The 17,326-nt window shown below is 56.6% G+C and overlaps 1 protein-coding gene across 6 annotated transcripts in view; it reads right to left on the reverse strand.

The window, feature by feature from the left end:
• COL22A1 (collagen type XXII alpha 1 chain) overlaps positions 1-17,326 on the reverse strand; it is a 260,912-nt gene that overhangs the window by 106,612 nt on the left and 136,974 nt on the right. For 4 of the 6 annotated variants that reach the window (XM_035702792.2, XM_035702873.2, XM_035702776.2 and 1 more), the window contains 7 exons: positions 9,388-9,441; positions 8,676-8,729; positions 6,321-6,374; positions 4,855-4,908; positions 821-865; positions 585-647; positions 121-174 (listed from right to left, as the gene is read on the reverse strand). In XM_035702792.2, the coding sequence (XP_035558685.2) occupies positions 121-174; positions 585-647; positions 821-865; positions 4,855-4,908; positions 6,321-6,374; positions 8,676-8,729; positions 9,388-9,441 (378 nt within the window). The remainder of the gene's footprint in view (positions 1-120; positions 175-584; positions 648-820; positions 866-4,854; positions 4,909-6,320; positions 6,375-8,675; positions 8,730-9,387; positions 9,442-17,326) is intronic. The other 2 variants (XM_035702817.2, XM_035702839.2) reach the window with 2 other exon arrangements.

Raw genomic sequence — 17,326 nt, forward strand, 5'->3', positions numbered from 1 at the left:
CCCAGCTCAGGCTCGGAGCCCGGGGCCCTCCCCACCGCGCGGCAGGCGAGGCACATGCACACGGAAGGGCGCTTGGCCAATTCAGGCAGCGACGGCCAGGCGGCCAGCAGCAGCTCGTACCTTTTCACCTGGGTCACCTTTCACTCCCGGGAGGCCCAGCCCACCTTTCTCTCCCTGCAGCGAAAGAGGAAATTAGAACGCGCCACAACGCAACACCCGCCTTTTTCACGTACGAGCAAGTGGACCTTGGCTAAAAAATCCCTTTCTTCTCTCGACCTGGGCTGTCTTATCGGTAAAGGTCAAGGTGAAGTGCAGCTGCGTGGGCCACTGTCAGTGACCGTGAGGCACCCGATCCCCGTTGGGCCCCCGACATGACCCCCCACCCTGTTGCCCTCTGAAGATGCTGCACACTCTGCAGACTTCTCTCTCAGCTGGCAGGCCAGAGGGCCTGAGCCCCTTCCTCTCCTTGACTTTGAACCTGGGGAAATACTCCTGAGCCCCAGGTAACACCACCCCATTGGCCCAGGGGCTGGACCCCAGAGGGGGCTGCTTTGCGAGGCCACAGGTGCGGCGCTGCCACTTACCTGCTCTCCTTTCTCTCCCCTCACGCCTGGGAATCCGGGAGCCCCTGGGAGCCCCGCTGCTCCCTGCGGAAACAACACAGCACCGCTGTCTGCTGGGCTCTTGGGGAGGTGAGGGGCCTCTCCTGTGGGCCGGGCCGGGCCCCAGACCTGTGCTCTCCCCCTCCTGCCCCCCAGCCCCCTGAGATCTCCAGCAAATGAATGAATGAATGAATGAACGAAAATATGAACAAACAGACCTTCTCTCCAGGTCGGCCTGCCAGGCCCTGCTCCCCAACTTCACCCTGGAGACAGAATAACAGACACCCCATTATTTTCCGCTCACATTTGCGGCAATGGCTGTCATTCCCCCGGCCCCACACATTCACAGCACCTGCGGGCCGCAATTCTGGATTCTGGGGCATGAGCGTCGCATAGGGTCACAGCCCGCGCTCTACGCAGCTGACTCTATGCGGCAGCTCGGGCTACAGAAACCCTAAGCCTTTGGCATTTCCAAAGGGAGGGGGCTCCACACTCTTGCACATCCTTTCTCAGTTGCCCCCCAAAGAAACATCTGCTGGAACCGTGCTGACCCATGTCACACCGCTGAATCCATCCATCCTGAACCTACAAGCGTACAAAGAGCAATAGCAACGGGCCAAAGCTGTGACTCCGAGGTCCATCCCGCTCTGAGCCGTTAGCACACGTGGCAGGGGAGCCCGGGCCCCAGGCTGGGCCCGGTGATGAAGGAGCAACCACTGAGGAGCACGCCCGGGCTGGCCCCTGTCCCGCAGTTGCTGTTCAGACTTTTTGGAAAACGCAGGCAGCCCCCGGGTTAGAGGCGGGTGAGAGCTTTAGTTTTCCTGTCCCGAGGTGTGCTACAGGAAGGGCAGGTCTTGGGGGGAAATTCTGGTCAACGTCCAAACGCAAACCCCAAATACATGCTGGTTCTAGAGGATTGGATGAAGTTTTGCCCTCAGCCTTTCGGTTCCTGGGTAGCATTTTGGGGTCGTGTTGAAGCGGGAGACTTCTACGGGCCTTGTCTGCTGGCCCCAGGACATCAGGCTGCTGTGTTAACCAGTCCCTGCAGACCACTGATGCGAATTTGTGTGTGTGGTGGTGGTGAGGGGTCGGTGGGGGGGGGGGGGGGAGGGACCATACTTTCTAACCAATGACATGGCTCGAAAACCACTGACTTCTTGAATGCCGACCTCTAACACCCATCGTGCTACTTAGGAGCACGGCCGTGTGTTTAGGAGCATGTCGTGTAGCTCTCCGTGAGGACTGTGGTCTTCTGGCAAGTGAACGGCCCCCCGAATGAATGAACGAGCAAGTTCACGCGTGCACGTCGTGATTGCCCCCGCAGCCACGCCAGACTCCGCTGCTGGTGACGGCCAGCATGACCACCACTTCTCAGAGGCGAAGGGGAGGAGGGAAGAAAAGAAAAAGAAAAGAAAGGATCCCGATGCACTGTTTAGCTTTGGGCGCTGCGGCTCTGGTGCCGCCAGGGGCACTGGCCCATCTAGAAATGTCCTCCATGCACTCCGATCCCCCGTGAAGTCCCAGTCTTTACAATTAGTAAAAACTGCTCTACGTGGAGTCACACAAATACGTGCCACTCCAACTGTCGCCTTACATCTGCTGGGATGCTAACCCCTTCGCCGCGGGGATTGCTTCTCTCGTGCTGAGAAAGCCACTGCGCGTCCGGGTGTGGTCAGAAGGCATTTTGATGAGCTTTGGAAGTGCCTCCTGAGTTCGCGCCACGAGCCCCTACATCAGAGGCCCCGGGGGCCGGGGGGCTGGGCGGCGTCTTGAATTCCCGATCTGTGCGCCCTGCAAGCCAGCTCCCTTCCCTGATGGACCCCTAAACCTGCTGTCCACGACTTAGCTGTAATCCTGGAAGATTTTTTATCTTTAGCTGGCATTTTGTAAAAAATACAAAAACAAAAACAAAAACAAAAAAACAAAAAACAAACAAACAAAAAAACAGGCGTAAGGCCCCAGGACAGATGGTTTTGGAGGCTGCTGAGTACGTTGTGAAGGTATCATAACTGCAAAAATTCCTAGTTTTGAACTTCCTGGAGACATGTTCCAAATGTATCGCACTAGGAATCGGACAAAAACGACACATGTGGGCTGGATCTTCGGGCCTTCAGAGGTCACCAGAGATACAAAGCACGTCGCAGACGTTGAGGCCACAGAAATCCCCAAGGGCACCTGTGAGGTCATCCCAACACTTCCTGTGATCTGCAATGGCCTCCTGCAGGCCCGTGCACGCGCCAGAGCCAGGCTCCGAAGACCACCGGACACGAGGTCAGAACTCACTTGTGCAAGCCCAGGAGGACGTGGGCTCCATTTTACAAATTGGAGAAGATGCAACTGTGAGGTGTGGTCCCCACGATACCATCTACTGGGTCATCAGCCAACCTGTGCCAGCCCAACAAGTCCTTTCCAGAAAATGATGGAATTTCAACCAAACACCGAACGGTGGCCTGGGTGCTTTTAAGACCACGAGCTTCACCCCCCTAAACGCACCCACACCCAGGCGTGCGTGGAGGTGGCACAATAAATTACTCATTATTATATTTCAGTGACTGAGGATCATCAAAGTGCTTTTTAAATGCATATGATGCTTCTTAAAACAGGAAGGACCACAGTCCTGTAGGTGGCAACGGGACAACCGTCTGTGCGCTCATGGGGCTCAGGGGCTGGGCCTCAGGGATCTGGAACCCAGACAACAGGGGGCTTCTCGGGGGACCCGGGAGGTTCTTGCCACACGGGATCCACCTGGGGGTGCGCGACACATTGTCGTCTTCTGAAGAATGCCCGCTGTGTGGAAGGCGAGGCAACACCAGGGCGCCTGCGGCTGTACCCCCTGCACCTTCGCCGCCCACAGGTGATCGGGTCCTGCCTTCCCGGGGCCAGGGGTGAGGCCAGGCCCCTCCCGGCTCCTGCTGGGCTGGGTCGGACCCACCGGCCACGTGGCAAACTGGCCCTGGGAACCTGCTGCACAGGGCCCCGGGGTGGCGGGCCAGGCAATCACACGGGCCGGGGTGCAGCACCTGTCAGCCCACGCTCTCCCTGCCCCCGCACGTGCTCCCTGCACACACCTCTCACAAGTACCCCACACACTCCCCTATACGTACCCCACATGCTCCCCACACGCTCCCCACAAAGACTCCCCACATGCACTCCCCACACACCAAACGTACACACACCCCACACACGCACCCTATGTACACCCCACACATGCACCCCACATACACATACCCCACACACACCGCACGTACACCCCCCACACCCCATGTACATGCACACACCCCATATGCACTCCACATAGACACACCCCACACACCCCATGTACACACACACCGCACATGCACCCCATGTACACACACCTCACCCGCACCCCACATAACACCTCACACACACACCCCATGTATACACACACACACCCCACAAACACACTCCACATACACATACCTCACACACGCACCCCACATATAAACACCCCCCCACACACACCCTATGTACACATACACCAGACACCCTACCCCTATACCCCCACACACACTGACACATACACACGTGCACCCGCCCACAACACACCAGACGCACCCCACATACACATACTGACATAGACATAGACCACATGTGTACACCACACACATACACACATACAACATACACTCACCTCCCCCCGACACACTGACACACGCTGTACACCAAACACACCCCACACCCCATATACACATACCAACACACACCACAGACATACACACCACACATGCATCCCACATACAGACACCAACACACACCACAGACGCACACCACACACATACACACACACTGCACACCCCACATATACAAACCGACACACACCACAGACAGACACACACACACCAGATACACACACACAGGGCGCCACACACACGGTCCTGCTCTCTCTCCCGTATTCACTGCATTCTGAGCTCAGGCCACATCTGAGATTTGAACCCTGGGGGGCGGGTACAGACCCCCAGACACAGAGCGGAGTCCCTCTCGCTGACCGCTGCCGGGACAAGTTCCCCTCGAGGCCGTGTTCCACATCTACAGGCTTCCCGAGGACCCCCTGGCCCCGCTCCCTGTGTCCCGGGCCTGCCGTGACCATTCCCAGCCCGCGCGGCAGTCACAGGCGCCCCCACCCCTGCAGACGGGCCCCAGCTCACCCACCGTGCTCCCACCATCGACTGCGGTTCCCACAACCACAAACACACCAGTGGGCAGAACCTGGGGCGGAGGGGGGGGTCCATACCCTAAGGCCGGGTTTTCCAGGCAGACCGTCTTCTCCTCTGTCTCCTGGCTGGCCCTGCAAGGGGTGCACACGGAGGTTGGCGGAGGGCATGGGGCCTGGGGGTCACGGTCAGCCCCAGCCAAGGCGCTGCCCCCGCGAGGCCACGGCGGCCAAACCACCTCTCAGGTTCCATACGCCATGGCTCTGCTTTTGTTTTATTTCCCAAACATACAACTGAGTAGACGAGAGGAGGCGTGAGCAATTTGGAGACTTTGAAATACTAGGTTCGCCCTCTCGTCTTCTTGTGAAAGATGGGGAGAAAGAGGGGAGTGGTCACATAAACCCCCTTAAAATGAAATTAAATCCACACTTATTCTGTGTTTGGTCATGAAAAAGTTGCATTTCTGGGTTATTTGTTGAAGAGGATGATGGGTGCTCTCAAGAAGCCGACCGCTGCCCCACACCCTGAGCGAACGTGTTTGGAAGGAAAGAAGCACGTTCGCTGGTGGAAATATTTACTGGGCCGACTCGCGGCTGTTCGTGTGCCGTGTGGGAACCGGGAATTTGCTTCTCAGTTTTATGATACTTAACCTCTGACTCTTTTCTTAATGATCCTACCATAATGAGCCTCACAAGAATATTTTTAGAATTAGAGTCTCCTATGTCCTGAGCATCCCAAAGTTGCTACTTCTGGCCAACACGTGCGTATTTCTAACAGGTTCGTTTTAAAGTGTGAGGCTTCCAAATCCTTCTCCAGGCACCTTCGCAGAAATAAAGGACTTGCCCATGTCTGACCGGGTGAATGCCAACATTCCCAAGCCCTGATCCCGAGCCCTGGTCCCCAGCCCTGATCCCCAGCCCTGACCTCCAGCCCTGGTCCCCAGCTCTGATCCCGACCCCTGGTCCTGAGCCCTGATCCCGACCCCTGGTCCCCAGCCCTGATCCTGAGCCCTGATCCCCAACCCTGCTCCCCACACCTGATCCCCAGACCTGATCCCCAAGCTCTGGTCCCCAGCTCTGGTCTCCAGCCCTGGTTCCTAGCCCTGATCCTGATCCCTGGTCCTGAGCCCTGGTCCCCAGCCCTGATCCCTGGTCCCCAACCCTGACCTCCAGCCCTGGTCCCCAGCTCTGATCCCGACCCCTGGCCCCGAGCCCTGATCCCGAGCCCTGATTCCGACCCCTGGTCCCCAGCCCTGGTCCCCAGCCCTAGTCCCCAGCCCTGGTCCCCAAACCCTGGTCCCAACCCCTGGTCCCGAGCCCTGGTCCCCAGCCCTGATCCCCAGCCCTGATCCCGAGCCCTGATCTCTAGCCCTGGTCCCTAGCCTTGCTCCCCACCCCTGATCCCCAGACCTGATCCCCAAGCCCTGATCCCCAGCCCTGATCCTGAGCCCTAGCAGTCAGCATATGTTAATATTCACCAACAATCCAACATCTCTTTCCTTCTGCATTTTGGGTCCCAAACTCCTGTCGCCCCTGTGAACACCAACCTTGGGTCCCGGCAGGCCTGGTGCTCCATCCTGCCCATCCTTTCCAGGTGTGCCCTGGTCAAGAGGGAGAAAACAAGGCACAATGAGAAGCATGTTTAGGGAGCAATGAGAGGTGTATTTAGGGTGCATTGCACTGAGGGGCTTCTAGCCAGGAGCTGGCTTTGTAGCCAGCAGCCTGGCCGTCCCGCCTCTGAGGGGGGGCGTTCTCTCGCCAGCGTGCCGGTCTCGGTGGGACCAGGCTGTCCCCACACACTGCCTTATGAGGGAGATGGCCCTCACCCTCTGGCCAGGGCCTGGTGTCCCGTGCGGACATGTGCTGTTGGCAAGAGGAGGCAGGACCCAGACAGTGAGCTGAACCCGCTCAGGTCCCTCTCTCCCTGTCTTCTGCTTCCCACCTTGTTTCCTGCTCCCTGCAAAACCTCCGCCCACATTTCCTCCCTTCCCAGCGTCCTGGTTGGAATTCATCAAGTCCGCCTTTTATTTCTAAGCACGACACTGAGGGGCTCCATGTCCTAACTCCCTACAAGTGGCCTCCTCCTCCTCCGCCAGCCCCTTCTGACCAGACCACAATAGGTGGTGTCGCAGGCAAGGGGACAGAGGCTCAGAAAGGCCGAGGCATGTACTCCAGACTCCGTGGTGGGTAATGGGGCCCTACAGGGTTTAAACCCAGGCCTCCCGGCTCCACCTTCCGCTGCTCCAGATGTATTTGCTCTGCTTTTTCTCTGACCCTTAAGTGACCTAACAGGTGCACCCTCCCCCCCACGACAGCTAGGAGGGAAATCCCTTCCCTGCAACATATGTTACTGTGGCAGCTGTAAGTGCTATTCCAAGTTATTACTATTTTAGTAAAACCTGGTAATTTTTCTGCCAAGAGGTCCCCTGACACCCAATTCACGACTCCTATTCCCTAGAGTCTCCAGCCTGGGCTGGTGGCCTATTGGGAGGACAGCCCCATCTTCCTGGAGCAGGGGTCCCAGGAGGGAACCCCTAAAAGGGCAGGGGGAGGCATGCTTCTGGGGGTAAGGGCACTCGGGTCCATGAAGCATGATCTCACTGGAGAGCAAACGCAAAAGCCGGAGGCGGTGCTTCCAACTGTCAGGGGCCATGACGTCCCTGTCTGCGCCACGGCGGCCTTCTTTCCACTGCTTTTTCCTCTTCCCCCGACTCTCTCCCATGTCCTGAATGTTCACACCAGCATGCGTGCTTGTTGACGAACCCCTTACATCACATGTGATTGTTAATAGGTTTGAACTTTCCTGCGACACCGTCACATGAATACACCCTTTGTGGGTGATGCTGTGGGTGGCAGGGCACGCGTGAGTGTTCGCGGGGCACACTGCAGGTAACTTTGGGTTTGTGAGTACTTGCTGGTGCTGCTGCAATGGAGCAGGTGGTCAGCTTTGGATGAGGTCGCCCTAGAGTGTGCATCACACCCCTGAGTGGACGTCCCACAGCCTTCGGTATTCAGCAGAGCTGAGAATGCTGGCATTCTAGCCATGAATGCTGGCATTCTAGCCACCTGTCCTGGGTGGGGGGGGGGGGTCCATTTACAGCCACCAGTGGATCTGCCAAAGCTCCAACGACAAGGAGGCACTGCTGCTGGGTGCTACACGGTCTGATTTACCTCTTTCACCTCTTCTCTGCCGTCTGGATCCCCCTCCTCACCCAGTGGCCCATGGGAGAGAAAGCCAGCCATCAGGAAATCCATCCAGGGGCACAAGGCCTCCCTGGGTGTCATGCACAGGTCGATGAGGATGATGCAGCCCTGTGGTGTCACAAGCCACCCCCACCACTGGGCCCTGAAGAGTGCAGGGCCAGAACTAGGACACCCCAGCTTTAACAGCACACACGTTACGTGCGTGGAGACACAAAGGTCACTGAGTCCCATCGTCAGGACTTAAAAGGCAGAAGGTCCCCGGGTCCCCAGGATCTACTGAGTTCGGGAGTGAGGAAATGCAAACAGGCCCAGAACAGGAAGACTTCGCCACCTCGGTTACTTCCGTGACCCTCTGCACGTGTCCCACAGGGACAGGAAGCCACGCTTTAAGCAGCAAGGGCTTCTGAACTTGCCTCTTCAAAGAGACCAGAGGTGGTGGCCTGCGGAGAGGATGCCCCGATCTGCACCCTGGCTGGGGACCCATGGGGGAGCCGTGCCGGGAGACTGAGGACGCGGAAGGAACCACAGGAGGAAGGGGTTGGGCTGGGCGCCGGGGCCTTGGTGCCCACTGGCAGGGGAGCAAAGGGAATGGAGAGAGGCCGGCAGCCCCGGTGGCTGGCTGGGAGGGCCCAGCCACCCCCGACGTGGACCAATGGAGGACGGATAAGAGTGAGTGGGGGACGCTCCGGGGCACTCACCGTCGGCCCAGGGTGCCCGGGTTTTCCCGGGAAGCCGATCTCTCCAGGTAAACCCTGAGAAGGGAATCACAGGGAGCAACCGTTAGTCTGGCTTCTTTGGAGCATCAGGGCCTTTCTCCCAACGCCTTGCCTGGCACGTCCCAGGCCTCTGTGATGAGGATGCTGGGGCGGGGGGTGGGATACACCTCAGGGCACCGGAGCATGCTTAGTGTGCGGCACTGTGAGACGCGGAGTTGTCACACCGTGTCCGGTCTGCAGTCCCCACTGCGCAGGCTCCCACCTGGTGGGATGGGCCGAAGGGCCACCCCTGCTGGTGGCTAGGTCCCCTCCCCCTCCGCTCACAGGAGAACTTCCCCAGCTACAGGACATGTGGGCAGGGGGCAGGATGTCAACCAGTGTCTACCCCGGCCCTCTGGCGGCCCCGGCGCCAAACCACAAACTAGTTACGGGCATCCCCAGACTAACGTTCCTCCTCCGACGTGTCTGTCTCGAGAAGCAGCCAACCCACATGCTACATGAGCTCAAGAGATATTTCTGGTCTAATCTAGGGCCTGAAAGCTCAGAGGCTAGGGGGCAGCTACAGGAGGAGTCCTCCTCGCTCATGAAGGAGAAGGACAAACAGATGGCCGTACACGGAGACATTCCCGGTCCCCGGGGGCCATGAGACCCTCACCTAAGGGACCTTGCACAAGAAAAGCAGAGCCAGTCTTACCGGGGGTCCTCCGGGTCCGGGGGGGCCTGGGATGCCAGGCGGTCCTGGTGGGCCCTGCAAAGGAAGAGCATGGCATGGGTTACGATTGTGCGTGGAGCAGTTTCCTGGTGACAATATCTTTTGAGAGAGGAGGAGGGAAGGTGTCACAGAGACCAGGTGAGCCTTCATCTCCGTGATGCTTTATTTTCAAATAAACAAAAAAAGCAAAAAGCAAGAAAAAAAAAACAAGTAAAATTTGCAAGCTGTTGACACCTGTCATATTGAGGTGATGATTCTATAACTGTTAGGTCATCTCTTCTGTCTGTTCAAAATACTTGAGCATTTAAAGTAAATACATACGTATTTATGTGCATAAGGCTGCACGTTTACACACACACATGCACACACGGTGGGTTAAGCTGTTAACAAAGACCTTGCAGGACAGTGGCTGCTGGGGGTGAATGACATGGGTCTCCTGCCCCAGCCGCCCTCCCCCCCCCCCCCCCCCCATTCCCTAGGTCTGGGGTGGGGCCGCCAGCTGGTAGTCCTGAGAGCTCTCAGGACGATTCTCCGGAGCCCAGTCTTGACATCCACCCTGCAGCCCCGGTCGTCATGCCCTACACCGATCCCAGGGGCACCTCCACGTCCAGGAACCGACGCAGGCCCCACAAGCAGGACAGAACCCGAGCCGGAGCTCCCGCCTGCGGGGCAGCCCCGTCCGACTGAGGGTGCAGGCGAGGCGACAGGGGCACCAGGGCAGGTCGTCCTGTCACACACTCCAAGTTCTGAGCCTCGGGCAGCTGTGCAGGCCCAGGACCACGGAGAGGGACTGGAGCCCAGAATGGACCAAAGTATTTACAGGTTCCCGACAGCCCCTGCCCAGCCTGGGACCCACTCACTTCACAAGGTGCAGCTCTGCTCCACGGATGAGGAATTGTTGGGACGCACTGTTGGGCGGATGACCTGCTTGCCGGCGGCACCGTGCACCCATCCAGGTCCATCCCCACCTCCCCCCTCTGCGCCCTCACCCTGTTCTCAGAGAGGAGCTCTGGTTTTGTTTGCTCGGGTCTTCTTCCTGCAGGAAGGTGCCCCCTCCCAGCCCCCTTCTCCACGCCTCCACCTCTGACACGGTCTCCCGTTCCCTAACTTGCTCCTCCACGCTCAAGGCCAGTGTCACCGTGGTCGTCTGACTCCCCTGCCCTCTGAGGCGGAGGCCCCTCTTGTTCCCTCTGCATGTCTCACAGACCTGAACCCAGGGCTTGGCCTACAGCAGGTGCTCCATATATGTTTGAGGACTTCAACTGAATTTAAGGGGCGCTAAGGAGAGGGCCCTGCGTCCAGGGAGAAAGCTGCCACGTCGCCACTAGAGGGGGATCAATACTAACAAGTGACAAAGGCGGCTGCTCCCCTGGACCATTGCCCTGTCTCCCGCTGGGGGCACACGCGAGTCAGCGATGGGCGCAGAGGGAATTTCTGATGGCATCTGCACCTCGCTGTCCCTGTAGCAGCTGTCTTTGGAGGTAGCAGCTACTTTTGTTGGGAGAGGTGTGCTTGAGGCAGGCGCAGCTGAGGGGCCCGGTAGCCCGGGACAGGGGGCCGGGCAGGGGTCCTCCCTGCTGCATGCGGGTCTGGGACGAGCACTGAGAAGGTTCGTGGCCTCACCCCTACCGCCCAGCAAGAGCCCTGCAGGTGACACTCCCAGGACCCCCTCGGAAGGCACATTCCAGGTGACCTGCTCATACTCCAATGTGACCCTTGGGGTCTCATCCACCCCCCTGTCCACAGGGCTTCTCTGAGCCCCTCCTCTGCTAGCAATCTGGACACATCAGCCTTCTTTCAGGATGATGATGCGCTTCCAGGATGGTGATGAACCCTGGAGTGCTTCATGCGCTTTCAAGCAGATTGCTGCAGGAAGCAGGCCTCCTGGCTAGCTTGCTCCTCCGACGGACCCTGTTTCCCCTTCCTCCTTTGCCTCTTGCAAACCCCCTGCAGGACGCTGTGGCCTCACAGCATGCCAGAGTAAGCGGATCACTAGTGGTCACCTACTGGAAATTAGGCCTGCTTGTCTGATGATAATGAAGAGAGACCCAGAGAGGGTAAGCGCCCCCCCACCCCGAGGCCACAAAGCCATCATCTCCAGAGGATCCCTGATAGGCCGGCTGCTGCAGAGACACCCAGAAAACTTGTCATAAGTACAGTATCCGGGGCCCCTTGTTTGCCTCCGGGATAAGCCCAAGGGGTCAGTGACTTTGGAAACACTCCTCCCCACCCCCCAGGAATCCTGAAGCGCTGTCTGGTCTGGGAATCGCCCACCTAAACTAACTCCACACACACCCTAACTATGAGAATATTAGAAGCACAATGAGAGAAGCAGGGTTCCATGCAAGGAGAAAGCAGAAAACACAGAAGTAGGAGAAGGGCTGGGGGGAGTGGCCAGCCCCCCACTCAGTGCTCCCTCTGCCCTGTGCTTCATATGCTGGGCCTCATTTCTGTCCACCACCAAGCCTGCCAGGCGGGTTTACTCCATCCCATGTTATGCACAAAGAACTGGAACTTGGGAGGGAAATTGTTATGAGACACAGCTGGCATTCAGATGCAAGGACCCTGGTCCCTTCACCTGCCACCCCCTGTGCCCGCCTCCTGCAAAACATCTGTACAGCTTGGAACACAGGTCTGAGCCCTCTGGTTCCAACCCCAGCACTCCCTTGGACAGAGTGCTCTCCTAAGAGACTGTGTGCATTAAATGGGACCAGAACTTTCAACTTTCATGTCACATCCACCTCCTTTGTAAGGACCCACAGCACCTGGTTCATTGCTATGCACACACTAGGGGCTTAATAACGGCCTGCTTGTCTGGTGCTGTAAATTCAGGAGGTCAGTACCTGTAGCAAGCAATTTACAGAGAGAAGCTGGAAGCAGCTCCAACAGCTGGCAGGGGTCTGGGCACTGCTTCCAGCTGGGGTGGCCACACAAAGGGCACAGCCGTTCGCCCCCAGCCTCCTCTCACTGACAAGGAGCATCTCCTAAGTCCAGGTGAGAAATGCATGGTGGGGGAGGAAGCAGCAATGAGGACCCAATGTCAGCCCGCCTGCCGCTGGTGCCCTGGGGACCCTGCTCAGAGGGCATCACCGTGCCTTCTGACAGCCACGCGGGGACACAGGCAGTAGAGGATGCTCTTCTCAGAACTGCCACCTGGCCTTGGGAGGTTCTGACGTCTGCACCCTAGGAGGCTGCGATCGGCCTCCTCCAGGTGACCAGACACCTGGAGCAGAGCAGACCTCCACTCTGGAGGAAACTCAGAAGGCTTCTGATCCAGCCTCTGGCGAGCCATGGGGGAGGGTCGGTGGGGCAGGAGCGGGGCCTGGGAAGGACCTGGACACGTGGGCCCATCAGCCTAGAGGCCAGGTACGGAGAAGATTTTTTGAAGCACCAACGATCTTCCTGGCCATCTATGAGGCTTTTAGGCATATGGCCCCATGACCCCTAAGCGTCCCCGTTTATTGCAGTCCCTGCACGTGGGGTCCAGCTAAGGAAGCAAACAGAACCCCTATCTGCTAGTTCCCAGCCATATGGCAAGTTCCTTGCTTTACGAAGGCCCAGTCCCCTGGTCTGTAAGGTGGAGCCATGAAGCCTCTGTTCCTTGAGATTGAACACGGTAAGGCACCCAGGACAATAAGCCCTGTGCCGCCCCATGCCATGGGGAAGGTGGTTATTATATTTTGGCCTCCTGCCTGACACCAGCCCCAGCACAAAGTCTGAGTCCGTGTGAAGGGGCGAGTCAGCTGGGGGCAGGGCCCCCCTGGGAGAACAGGGGTGAGGGGTGGAGACAGCAAGAACCAGTCCGACTTGGGATATATTTTGAAGGTGAAGTTGACAAGATTTACAACAGTGTGTGTGTGTGTGTGTGTGTGTGTGTGTGTGTGTGTGTGGAAGAGAAGCGTCAAACCCAGCTGTGTTTGCCCAGAACAAGCAGGTAGCTGGTGGCACCATCTGCCAAGAGAAGGAACATGGGAGGAGCACAGTGGAGGATGAGGTGGCATCAGTGGTTCTTCTGGAGGATGTTGTGTTTGATGCACGACAGCCCGCCCCGGAGGAGCGGGGTGGCAGGAGCCTGGGGGCTTTGGGGGTGGGCCCGGATCTACCCATGGTCAGGGCCTGCAGGGTGGGCAGAAGCAGGGCCCTGCACAGGATCCTGAGAGATGGTGTGGGGGGCCCTGCTGTCCTTTCAGGACATGGGCAGAGGGGGAGATAGCAAGGCAGACCGGGACTCAGGGCCAGACTGTCAGAGAAGCAAGGGTCTGCATGGCCAGAAACCGAGAGAAGGAGGTGCTTTGAGAAGGAAGAAATATAATCATTCGGGAGGTGGAGCAGGGCGCACCTAGGGAACTGACCTGTCTGGGGTGGGGGGTGCCTGGAGAGGATCTGCATGGGTGGCAGGTGGAGAGGAAAGTTCAGGTGAACGCAGGAGGGGGAGATGTGGAGTCGGGAGGACCCTGACCTGCAGGGGTTCAGGAGGGACCACTTGGAAGCCCGCACCCACTTCCCTTCTTCAGGAAATTAAGGCAGGAGTCCACGTGTCCTTGACCCTCACCGCACTTCAGACCAAGGGAAAATTGTCCTGCCTGCTGTTTTAACTTTTTTTTTTTTTAGATTTTATTTATTTATTCATGAGAGACATACAGAGAGAGGCAGAGACAGAGGCAGAGAGAGAAGCAGGCTCCATGCAGGGAGCCCGACATGGGACTTGATCCTGGGACCTCGGGAGACGACCTGACCCAAAGGTAGATGCTCAACTGCTGAGCCACCCAGGGATCCCTAACATTTGAATTTAAGATCATACATTAGGTTATGTTAAACTAAAACTATTTAACTACTACCTTTATTGGTGAGTCATGATAGTATAAAGGGATTAAAAAATAGGGCTTTGGTTTCGGGTGGCCTGGGCCCAACACTAGATTGCCTCGCACTCCCTCCACGGACTTGGGCAATGCAGTTCCCCCTGTGCCTCAGTTTCCAGAACTGCAGGAGAGAGGCTGGAGCGCCTTTGCTCACCTCAACATGGATTAGTGAGGGTGTGTGAGCAAGCTCGGAGCACTGGAGCCTTGCACACGTGTTGCTCCACTCTCTTTTCCTTTTACTATTAATAAAAATACACAAATAACCAGTTAATCTAGTTATTACTGAGTGACAAGTTAACCAACAGATTTAAATGTTAACAACATAATAACGACTGTTCTCGTTGTTCCCAATGAAAACAGCTAAGTAGTGACTACTAATAAAAGTGAACCAATCGGTGTAATTAGTATTAATGAAATAACATTCGATCCGTCCAAAACGATGGCGGCTACGCAGCTCTTGAACATTCTCCGTAATGACAATGATGGTGCATAAACAACCACTTAACCTAATTCTCATTAATAAAGGAATGGCAAATAGTTATTCCCAATAACCACCTAGTTCCAACTGGCAGAGATTCATGAAGCTGGATGGGATGTGAAGATGTGTGGAAATTACTTGCACAAATTAGCCTGGCAATCAGGCTGCTTATGTGGCTTGGAAATGTTTGCTGTTGAGGGAGGGGGTTGTTCATAATTTGTACATCTCCCCCCCGCCGCCCCACTTAGGATGTGGCTCCCGGGGAGCAAAGCCATAATGACTACCTTCCCCAGCAGGGCTCCTGTGCAGAGACCCAGGCCCACAAGCCCACCTAGTCATCTCCAGGGCCAACCCCTCCCCCGGGCCACTGATTCAAGGGCCATCCGTCCTGCCTGCCACACCAAACGCCATCAGTTTTTGCAAATGCCTGACCCGATGAGACACAGATTTCCATTTTGCCTAAAAGGCTGCCAGGACATAAGAGCCACTGCCTCCAACATCATGAATGCATCTATTTATTCTGAAACATTCCAGCAGGTGAAGTTTTTTCATCTTGAAAAAAAAAAAAAAAGGGCACCGAAAGCATCTTCCAGGATGCCAGCCGCCCTGGGGCCAGTGCACTCTGAGGTTGCTGAGCGGGCTCATCCCAGTACACGCAGAGCTAATTAAGCTCTGAGCTCCGTCTCCTTGGGTTTTACATGGGATCTGCATTCTTGTCTCACAGGTGGGTATAAAGAATAGTCACAATTATGTACGAACACTAAAGAGGGTGTCTTGACAATGGCAGAAATGAAACCCTTTATCTCCCTTCCTTCTTCTCGACAGAGCAGAAAAGATTCTCAGCAGAAGCAACCTTGATTTTCCAGATGGGTGTAGGCAGGAGCCACCTCTGGGCCCCGAGAGAGGCCGATTATCTCACCTCTCACCCAGAATCCAGCTCCCTGGACTGTCTTCTCTACCTGCAAGTCTCTCTGCCCCGCTAAGAGGTGGCTCCTCCGGGTGCATGCATGAAATCTGCATGGTGGCACCCAGATTTCACACGCCCTCTCCGATCCGCAGAGCTGAGTGTGGCACACAGTGGGTACTTACAGATAAATCCCTCTTGAATGGATGACCCAATGAATCACAAACAAGGGGGACTGTGGCAAAGCCCAGGAAAGGTGAGCATGCAGCTTGTCAAGAGGAGCGAATCAGAGGGGACGGCCGGGGGTGCCCCACAGCAACCTCCTCGTGTGGGGACGGTCGGCTGCAGTGAAGCATCAGGTCCACTGGGCAGTGATCCCATCAACGGTGCCAGCCCCTCCAGGCTCTACGTTGTCCAACTCTGAACCCTGAGATCCCCCATATCTATCAGATTTCCCTATTTCTGGCAAAAGTCCTGGAGAGCCCAAGCATATTTATATTACAGCACCCAGCTCAATGCCTGGCATTCGGTAAACATTCAATGAAGGAAAGCGATTTCAAAGCTAAACGTGAAAGAAATATATCATCCAAGGTAGCAGGAAGAAAAAAAAAGTTGTAAGTAGCGGCAAAAAAATGTAGCTTAAAGTAATTTGATGGAGCTTCATGTATGGTGAAATTTGAAATACAAGCTTTGCTTCTGGAAAGCAAGGTAATAAAACAAATGCAGAAAGCACTCTATTTTTCACCATTAACATCAAAACCCCACGGTGAATGTGGAATCTTTAGAAAACCGTGAATTATGATTGATTTTATACTCCCTTATCGCATGCTAGATCCGGACCTAACGGGAGGTGCCAGGATGAAGTCTGGGGAGGTGTGCAAGGCGCCCATCACTCACCAGGACGCTTTGAATGTCAGCGAGCAATAAAAGCTGGCCTCGGAAGCACAGAGAGCACCGTCTCCAGGGGGGGTGCCTCCCTGCTGGTGCCTGATGGATGGAGAGAGTGGTGCCCCACGGATGGAGAGGGTGGTGCCCAGTGGCAGGTGGGTGCTGAGGCCCACGGCCTCACCGCAGCTCAGGGGGCAGCCAGCGCGACCCATGACTGTGTGTCCCTACTCACTGCCACTGCTCCCAGGAGAACAGGGATAGGGTCCCCACTGGGTGCTCCTTGTGCCTCAGAGACCTCATCGCCTGGGCCACATCCCTGTTCTCTTCCACCACAATATGGCCCTCCCTTTTATTCCTTTTGGTATTTCTCACAAGTGGTGTAACTTGCCTCCAAAATGTCCTAGCCACCAGGTGGTGATGCTGGGATCAGAACCTGGTGTCTGACTCGGGGACCGTGCTCCCTCCCTTCATGGTTCTCTTCTCCTGAATCTACGGATCTGGGGAGGGTTAGGGAGAGGCCTTGATTCAGGAGCAAAGGGAGAGTGAACACCTGCACCCACCAGGCCCGGGCTCCCAACGCATGCTCACTGTGTCCACACTATAGGTACGGGGGACTGAGACGGTCTGGGCCCAAGATCCCCTAGGGAGCGAGGGAGGCGACTGCTTAGCAGCCAGCAGCCCTGAGCAAGTCTCTCTGGATCTGGGAGCCTTGCCCTCGATCTGGGAAATGATGGTGACCCTGAGTCGGCCCATCTGGCAGGTGGCTGTGGGGTCCCCAGGGGATCACAGGTG

Source organism: Canis lupus, chromosome 13, assembly GCF_003254725.2.
Source record: "Canis lupus dingo isolate Sandy chromosome 13, ASM325472v2, whole genome shotgun sequence".
In the NCBI taxonomy this organism is placed as follows: Eukaryota; Metazoa; Chordata; class Mammalia; order Carnivora; family Canidae; genus Canis; species Canis lupus.